Source organism: Anabrus simplex, chromosome 8, assembly GCF_040414725.1.
Source record: "Anabrus simplex isolate iqAnaSimp1 chromosome 8, ASM4041472v1, whole genome shotgun sequence".
Classification (NCBI taxonomy): Eukaryota; Metazoa; Arthropoda; class Insecta; order Orthoptera; family Tettigoniidae; genus Anabrus; species Anabrus simplex.
This window is the reverse complement of record NC_090272.1, coordinates 195,329,168-195,339,326: the sequence shown is the minus strand read 5'-3', so window position 1 is coordinate 195,339,326 and position 10,159 is coordinate 195,329,168. Positions and strand designations below refer to the sequence as shown.

General features: G+C 37.9%; 1 protein-coding gene across 1 annotated transcript in view; it reads right to left on the bottom strand.

The window, feature by feature from the left end:
• Positions 1-363: 363 nt before the first annotated feature.
• Positions 364-10,159, bottom strand: part of LOC136879362 (E3 ubiquitin-protein ligase TTC3) — a 349,380-nt gene continuing 339,584 nt past the window's right edge. Inside the window, exon 30 of the mRNA XM_068229092.1 lies at positions 364-3,830. Coding sequence (XP_068085193.1) covers positions 3,741-3,830 — 90 coding nt within the window. The 3' untranslated portion in view covers positions 364-3,740. The remainder of the gene's footprint in view (positions 3,831-10,159) is intronic.

Sequence of the window (10,159 nt, the reverse complement as noted above, 5' to 3'; positions counted from 1 at the left end):
CAGTCACAGTTCAGTATACAGGCACTAGGCCGCGAATACAAGGTTCAATAACAGAATGCCAACGTAGGTTGCACACTGAGCTGAGTGCATTATTTAAGATATTTGACCGCAGATAGCATTAAAATGCAGTCTCCGCTTTGACTGATGGTCAATTATGCTGCTAAAAGATGTAGCTTGTTGCCACTCAAGTTTGAAAAAACAAAGGAAACTCCAAAGGCATATATTTCCTTTTCAGAAATTTAGCTAAAGTTACCGACGAGATATCTCGGGCGCAGCAAGGACATGACGTATTACCATGCCCGAGATATCTCGGGCGTAGCAGTGTAAGGGTTAAGAATACAGGAAATAAAAATGAAGGCCACATAACAGAGATATTTATTTATTGAAATAAAACAATACAATTACAGTACAATAAATGAACCTATTATTCAGTCAGTCATATTTCTTAACAACTGCCAGTATCACTGGTTTTATATTAAAAATAAATAGAATACACAATTAAAATAGCATACAATTAAACGAGTATAAGAATAATACTGAAAGTAAGATTACGTCACTTACGCAAAGAACATAAGCACAAATAAGCTAAAATAAAGCAAAATAACAATACTAAATAAGTACAACAAAGTGTTTCAAAAGCCATAAAGAAGGTTGGGGAAGTTCATGTCTGGAATTGGTGTTACTTGAATCGATGGCAAAATAGACATCTGTGAGTATCGTCTACAGTGGAGTATATTAATGTTTGCTTTTAGAAACATAGTTTGTTACTATAGAATACCTTCCCAAGGTATAAACGATACCATTCTGAGAGTTTCAGAATTTAACAGAAGAGGAAAATGGACACAAGATACTTTGCGAAAAGTTCTAATATTTAGGGAAAAAAGAAAGAAGCAGCAAAGCACTTAGAACTCCGCCTTATCACTTGGCAGAAAACCATATGGGGAGGTCAGATATAAAGTCCAGGTTTATTATACAGCCGAACCTCCATAAAAGAAATACTGATAATGATGATAAACCGACATTTAAGAAATATCTTTGCACAGTTCCTGCAAATTTCCAAATGTTAACTGTTATTCATTACAGCAGTGAAGCTATACTTTCAGAAACACTTTGCTGTAACAATATGTATCTGTTGACCTTGCATCGGTCTTGAAAAGTAATTAGCTGGTCCCTGTGTATAGTAGCAGGTATGGCTACTGACCCGAGGATGGAAGAATGAAGTAGGATGGAAAGAGGCTAAGTAGTGAAGATGAAGATTAAAGCGATGATGTAAAAACGAAAAGAGATCTCTATTTAGAATTGCTGTGACAAACAGAGCACATTCTGTGTGCTGCAAGTTCCCTTCAATGTGTTACAGATGAACAGTTAATTGCTTTTGAATCTTGAAGATCTGTATTTATTAAAGGGGCTATCAAGAGCAGGCAACAAACAAAAATTCCAATAATTTATTTCAGTGCTATTATGTGATGAATTACATTTTTTAAATTATGGAGTCAAATTAGACTAATGCTAGAGTTTGCAAGTACATATTTGTACTTCTTACTGTTAGACTCTTTCAGCAGAATTCCAATGTTATACTGTACTTATTCGGTAAGTTAAGTATCTCAAAAACTTCCAACTGTACAGGCAGCATTTTCACAAGCCCTCTAAACAATTAAACTCTTCTACACTAGCATACTGATATATAGCAAGAACACTCGTGTAGCCGATATTTTGGCTTGATGCATTTAATTCAGTCATTTGTGGCGAACTTTGTTGTACTCTACGAGTCAATTCCAGTAATAAAATCATATTAAATATCAATAATAAATGTTCTTTCAGGTTTAACAGTCTAAGTCAGATATATTAATGAGCAATATTTCTGTCACTGAAAACCAGTTTCTTAAATCTTCAATATTTAATTTTTTTCCCCCTTGTCAAACATGCGTGCTGTTCTGTGGAACTGAAAAAAAAACTCTTAGAAGAAAGCAGCTCCTTTATCGTAATCTTGTAGCTCTCCATCACGGAGGTCATATTTTCTACTCCCAAGGTCCACCCCCACAGCTGGACAGCAGCGGGAGTTATGTACCATATCATGTTCGAGAGAAAGATCCAATGTAAAATTTGGATACAAAAAACAGTGTTTAAAGCCATGATCTATCATCCAACCCTTTCTAAATTAGTGCTATCTGATTCACAAGTCTTCTCCTTCCAATGTAAACCAATGAAACATATGTACAGTATACTCTTCTTTGTAGCTATTTTGTGAGGAACAGAACTTCCACTCAAGACAATCCCTCATACAGCATGTACTAACACATTCTCCACCAAACACATCAACTGACATTTGCCAATGCCAAGCACAACTATAAATGTCTTAGAACACAGGTTCAGAGAGTTTCTTATACTTCTCATTGATAGTAGCCAATAACAGGGACACTTGCTATATCAATCAATTTATTCTAAAATCAAACAAGGTCAAACTTGTTCTTGACTTCCTCTGAATATTATCAGCAGCATATAAAGACTTGGAACTGAGAATACTTTGGAGGAACAGCTGCGGATGACACTTCCGATGATGAAAATATGATGCAGACAGTCGACGAGGTGAGCAAATTTTTAGGCCTAGGCATTATAAACAAACCTACTTCAGAAATCTACTGGTCTACCAAATATATTTTTATTTTCAATAAAGCTACATAATTTCTGATCATATCACTTAATTCTATCAGCTAGATTTTAAGAAATGAAAGTTTAGAAGTGACGTTGTAAAGAGTATGGAATTAACAAAAACAGCTGCTTCAAGGAGATCTGACACCCACTAATGGACATGGCACTGAATATGTAAGAGCCACTAATATCAGACAACAGGCAGCTAAACTAACTTCCTTCACACTGATTCAATTACATATTCCTGTCATTCTTGTCCTATCCATTCCTTATCTCATGCTGCCCACCTTCACCAAGCACTGTTTCAAACCTGTTTCCAAACTTTCTTCAATGGTAAATTAACTTCACATACTTCCAAACCAAGGAGCTTCCCAGAATATCAAAATAAGCATTCAAAAGTGAACCTGAGCGTTCAATGGTGGACATACAACATTTTTATGTCCCTTGGAGTTTCAAGAGCAAATTTGTAAGGTTATTTTTAATTTCATCAGAGTATACTTTGATTACCTCACTAATGCCACAAACAAGGAGGACTCTATACCTAGAGTATAGAATTGTTCCAAGTTTGTGCCCACAGACCTCGGTTCAACAGAAGTTTGTAAAATATCATATGAATATATGTTATTTTACACACTCTTTCAGAGGAATCTAATCTTAATAAAAGATGATATGGAAGGGAACATGGATCAAATAATAACCTTAGAAATTAAGCTTTTGGAAAAGAGAGTAGAATGATGCCTCACATGAAAATAAAAGTATGTAATATTCACAGTTTTTTAAATATTAAAAATAACTGAATCATAATATTAATGAGTTCTTTATTATTTAAGCTATATTTTTATATTATGAAAATTCACATAGCTTTGAAAACTTCAAATATAACAACAAAAAACAGGTGTTTTAAACTGCCACTTCCCCAACCTCTTCAAGTGTCAGAATGACTAGTACTACAATTCAGTACAACGCAAGCAGGAACATATTAGAGCAACACTTTCAGAAGTTAGAACTTAAAATACAATTTCGTGGTTATTAACCTTGTAACTAAGACATGTAAGCCATGCCATTTTATAAACATGTATAACAATAGAGGTTCACGCCAAAGGAGGGAACTCGTCATTAAGAGTAGTATATTTGCGACACATTGGACAGGTGCTGTTAGTCCTGAGCCACTTCCGAATGCACTGAAAGCAAAAAAACATAAAACATTCAGTTTTAGGGTTTACACTGATATATATGTTTACAAGGTATTAGCAGTAGAAATACCAGTATTTTGCGGCAGGAAAAACAAAAGAAATTTAAAATAAGAATGGCATAGTTCAATAAAATACAGCCCTATATAAACAGAGAAAGGAACAGGTATAGGAACTTGTAACAGGATACACACGGTGACAGGTCAGTACGGGCAGAGGGTGAACAACAGGAGACAAGGATTTAAAAAAACAGACAAGGACAAAAGGCTCCTACAACTGGCTGCTGGGCTATATATTTATATTAGCCGTTTTACCCATCGTTGACAGAGCTATCACTCAGTATGCAAATGATTACATTTCTGTCGATCCCTCATGTTGTTGCAGACCTTGTGATGTACTTTTTTCCTTGCTCTCTCTAGCCCTGTCCAGTTGCATCTCTTTTGTCTTCCTTCTGGTATTAAAACTATCAGGTTAACATTATAAAATACAGATATGTATAAAAGTTGTCGGTGTGATCTCCACAGAATGAATTATTGGCTCCTGGACTTAAAGTTACAGACGACTGCACCGATAGGTGTCTTATTTTTCCATTGTATCAGAAAAAAGTTACCACAAAAACATATGAGCAATTTTCCTCAAAAACCAACCATAAAAGGCACATATTAAGTTTTATGTTTTATGCCCCATTCTCACGCCAAATTTTTAACGACTTACACTAAAATACCACTTGTCCTTATCCTACACTTAAATACTAAGCTCCATACAAATTCCTTTCTCTGTTTTCCCACGATGCTGTAACAGAACAGGTAAAAATTAAATTGAACTTGACATAGGCTACTATTGTATTTGTCCTGTCTGGTATAAAAACAAAGTATCATGTTGATATAAAAAAATGTACAAAGAGGAGAGGGAGAGAGAGACACACACACACACACACACACACACACGCTCGCACGCGCGCACTCTCTCTCTCTCTCTCTCTCTTGTCGGGAAGTTCAGCAACCTAAGTCACATATTGGTAATTTTGTTATTTGTTTGTTTGTTGTTTTAAGGGGCCTAAAAGCTAGGTCATCGGCCATTAGTAATTTCACAAGAGAACCAGTTGAAATGTCAATTCAAAATAATCGATGAAGTGGATAAAGCATTAAGAAAGCAGTACGTACGTTTTCTTGCTATTCATGTACATAGTGGGCAAAGTTATTTTAGGTGTGGTCAAAAGATTGAAATATTGTTCAATAGCAGACCCAGGACTCTACTCCAACGTTCATCAATTGATCTTCGAATATGGGCAATAGAGCCTAAGCCTGTGTCGTTAAAAGAGAAAGGAACTCACATTTATTCAACACTACAAGTTTCCATTAATCACGAACAATATGATAATGAAAGCTCAGAAGTCGTCCTCATTGGCAGAATAATCAACCCACTGGAGAAATGAAGTGAAGTTTTGTAGTAATCATGGCAATATAATTGTAAGAATTGCAGTACATCATGAGATCATTGAATTTTTGTATTGGAATTGGATTGTTGTATCATACTTCCAGCTGTGCTGGTAAAGTCACTTTGAGATTCCATGCATATCTCCAACTCTACCACTTGGAAAGCAGAGTCTTAAAATGATATGTAGTAAATATTCCTTGTCTAGCGTGTAAATGAATATACTGCGAGATCAAAAATGGCTGCTTATCAATGTTGACTTTGCAAACAGCAAAGGTCGAAGCCCTAGGGGCAGAGTACAGAAAATTGTTGAAATACCCCCTTTCTAAATTAATAACATGGTATTCGAAGGAACATTGTCGCACCAGCCATTCCAATCCCATGGAGTTAACTGCATTTGATGCCTAAAAGCGCCAACAGTTATTGCACGTGCATTGGGATTGACGCCTTTAGACGTTCTTGTAAATCTAAATGTAATCATATGTTGGGTTAATTGCCTATAGGCGTCCGAATATTCCTAACCACTTCTGCCATCTACTAGCGTCTTTTAAAACTAACTTCCTTTATACTAGATGTGATTATTGCTGTCCTATTCATTTATATTCTGTCTCACGTCAGTCGCGAAGTTTGCGCCTAGGTGGCAGCCAAACAGCTGTCTTGTGTTACATCGTGCAGCCCGCACAATTTTTTTTTTTCGTAAAATAATGATTTGTATGTATATACATTGAAATTAGCGCAATTTGCGAGTTGCTGCTTTGATGCTGTTATGATTCAGTAGTTCTGCAAACTGCATTATCTATGGTCTGATAGCTTTTAGTAAATTGGTTTGTGCATGCTGATAAACTGTGGCATCATTTTATATCTGAGAAACTGCCGAATCGGAAGTAGGAATCACTCAAGAAGACCTTTTGTTGAGTGTCTGTCAAACCAAAGGCGACCGGAGGGTGTCTACCCTATTTTCTTGACACGGAATAAGCCCAAAAGCTTATACAGCATCATGTCTATAAGTACGGGCCATGAAAGCATCAATGGCAACAGTGTTAACATCTGTTCCTGATAAAATACCATCTGTACATTTTAAAACTGCCAATGCTATATCACTACCATCCCTTTTTTTGCCTTTGACTCCCACAATAGAGAAGCGGCCAAATTGTCAGATGAATCAAGCATAGTATAATGTAAGAGTCCTAAGCATTTTTTTATTTTATAAAAAATGTATGCTATTTGTCAAGAATTGAGTCAGAAGGCACCTTTGCAGGTCGGCAGTAATTACTTTGCGTCTCATACTTATTGTTTCCTCACTTGCATCAGTTGATTTAAAGCCTGTAGGGATATTCTGCATCTTGCAAGTGCGAGGTCAATGCAGTTTCAGTATCTTTCCCTTCCATCTCAGTCAAAGTCTGCTGTAGCTTAACATGATATGAGTCACAGACATCACAAGTATCTGTTTTGAAAGGTTTTACCTTTCCCGAGCAGAACACGGATATATCTGTAACCGATCTTTCATCCACGAGCGGAGAATGGATATATCCGAATATAGCTCTTCTTCAAGACTAGCACAGATTTTTGCTGTAATAGTTAATACTAGGCTCAGGAGATGGCAGCACCATGCAGGAACAGGTTTGATAGCTAATATTACAGCTAGAGACCTCTGTGCCTTCACAAATATCCGCAAAGCAGCTGTTGATTCAGATGCACGTACTTGATATTGTGTAGGTATTAGAGAGAGAGTTCATATTTCTGGTGTTTATTGGCAATGTTTGCGAAACGCAGGCAACCAAGAATGAGTTACCTGGAAAATTTATAATGTCCAATAACGGACCATTATATTGGTATTATAAATTTACTCATTCGGGAAAAATATTTTAGGTTCCCTATGGGAATCAACATCTACATCATTTGATGGCCAGGCAGGCATCTATTTTTGGAAATGAGACATAGCTCTCACAGTGCATTGGCACTGCTGGTGGCTTCAAGTAGCCTATGCAGTGGCCTCCACGGTATGCACTAGCGTCTTGGGTGGTGTGCTAAGTCCCAACTGACGAGCCTAACTTAGCACACGAGGGCGAAACGCAGGCAACCAAGAATGAGTTAGCTGGAAAATTTATAATGTCCAATAACGGACCATTATATTGGTATTAAGACTTCAATTGACGAGAGTACTGTATCCTTCAAGGGGAGAGTTTCATTTAAGGTTTACAACTCAATGAAGCCCCCTCCCCCCTCAAAAGGTGGGGTCTTTTGGCTATGTTAGGATAGGAAAGGTCTAGGAGCGGGAAGGAAGCGGCCGTGGCCTTTATTAAGGTACAGCCCCATCATTTGGGGGGTGTGAAAATGGGAAATTATGGAAAACCATCTTCAGGGCTGCCGAAAGAGGGGTTCGAACACACTATCTTTCGAATGAAAGCTGATAGCTACGTGACCCAAACTGTGTGGTCACTTGCTCGGTCTGTCTGACAGTGGTAGCTGGTATGTATACTCTTCAAAGCCTTATACTGGTAAAGAGGAAACAAGTTCAAACCTTCTAAAAACAACTCAAATTATTACTTCACTTGCTTCCTTTCTCATCAAAGATCCCCCAAACCCCCCTTCTGGCTATCACGTACATACTGCCAGGTATTGTAAGTCACCACGATTAGCTGACCAGCTCCCATCCATGAATATAGTAACAACAGTTACAGTTAAGCCATCCCATAAAGACATGCCACATCAATTCCAAAAGAAAAATCTAAACTAAATGAAACAAAGGGACAATTTCTTTTTGTAAAATATTCTAAATTTGGTCTTGCATGTAAAGATGAAAAGACAGTTTTCATGTTGAGCACTAGCCACAAAGGGTCAAAGAAATACAGTATTACATCAGTCCTGTCCAAATACCCAAATAAGCCTACCGAATATGACAGTATACACTACACAAAACACAAAGGCGATGTGAATCATAGTGATCATTACATCTATATGAAGATGGCAAAACATGATGTGTCAAGGGTGTTTCTAAATTCCCATTACAGACTTTTGAGGGCTTGCAGTGCAGACCAAGACGGTTAAGTTTATCATAGGAACTTATGTCCGGAAATGTACCCTCTTCCCGCTACCTACAAGAAAACACCACAGCACACGTTCTTAGCTCCACCATTTTTGGCGCTCTGTTCGACTACTGCTGCTTGTCGTCGGGTCCAATTACCGGTGGGGCTCGATGTGACGACCACCGACATCAACACAGACACAGTACCTCCATACCATGTTTCCGCACACACAATAACCAATCCCTGGTCCTCCAACATCCGCCACAGCCATTACCTGTGCCAGTAGGTCTTCCTCCGATTCCAACAGGGGTCTCGAAAACCAAGGTTTTCATGTTATCCCACAGGTAGTGGTCTAGCGGTGTCAAGTCAGGTAAACGTGCAGGCCAAGCAATCGGGTCACCGCGACCTATCCAATGTTGTCTAAATCTTTTGTGTAGGTGATCTTGGACCGCAAATTAAAAATGAGTTGCTGTGCCATCATACTGAAGCTACAAGAATGAGATTTCGTGGAAGTAGGTATGGCCCAATCACACATCCATTCAGAACCCTGCCCAAATGTTCACACCCTATCGTTGGCTGAAACTTTACTTTACCAGTGAAAAGGATCCAATTATCATATTCTTCAGATGGATCGGACTGAAGAACTGTTGGGTGCATTAGTCTTGTCTACAACACTGTCATCAGAATTGAAATCATTCACACTCGCTGCGTATTAAAATTTGTTGAGTATGGCAGGTCAAAGCAGTTGGCAAATTAACATATAACAAATTACCAGTTTATATACAAGTTTTGTGCTGGTATGATGTCAAACGTAACTTTCTAACTCGTATTGCCTTCCACCATATCTGAAAACTATATAATCTGTTTTAGGCTATTATTAAGTGACGCTAGGTTCATTCCTTACGCTCCAGTACTGATGTGTATGTATTACAGACATGAATATGCAGTGTACATATCATTTCCAATAACACGACAAGATTTCATGGCGAGAGGGACTATTTCATGTGAGCGAGCACTCATTATTCCGCTCTTCTGATACACATATTTGAAAAGTCACATTCCTGATAATTAAGAAACTTTAATCTCACTATTTTACTTGCTTGACTTAGCAACAACTGAATGTCGATATCTAGCAAAGCACATACTACTTGGACAAACTTAGAATGTATTCCATTTTACCTTTGTATAAGCAGCATTATTTATTTGCGACCTATTTATATTGAATACCATAGATACTTCACCAATTCCCAGCCAGATTAGGGACTTTTACCAGAATCGACAGCTGGGTTGAGGTCCGCTCGGCCTACGTGAGAACAATTGAGGAGCTATCTGACAGTAAGGCCGCAGGTTCAGTCTAGAAAGCCAAGAATAATGGCCAAGAGTATTTGTCGCATTGACCATGTGTCACACTGTAATCTGCAGGCTTTCAGGCTGAGCAGCAGCTGCTTGGTAGGCCTAGGCCCCCGAGGACTGTAGTGCCATGGAGTATGGTTTTTGTTTCTTTATCATGTATTATTGTGTTTTTTAATCTTTCCTATAGAATAATTTGACATTTACATTCTGTGCTCCAACACATGATAGACAAATTAGTCCAGCGCAGTGAAGAGTTTGGCCTGTTTGTCAACGCTTCCAAGACCAAAGTTGTAGTCTTCTCTAAAAGAAAAATTCCAGCAACCCTGTCAATAAATGGCAGTAAGATTGAAGAAGTATCCTCCTTCAAATACATGGGTACTGTGCTAGATGAGGAATGTGATTCCAAGAGGGAGATAAAATCTAGAATAGAACAGGCCAGGAAGCAATTTTTTTGCATGAAACAGCTATTTGCAAAATCTAAGTGTGCAATTAAGAATGCGAATGATT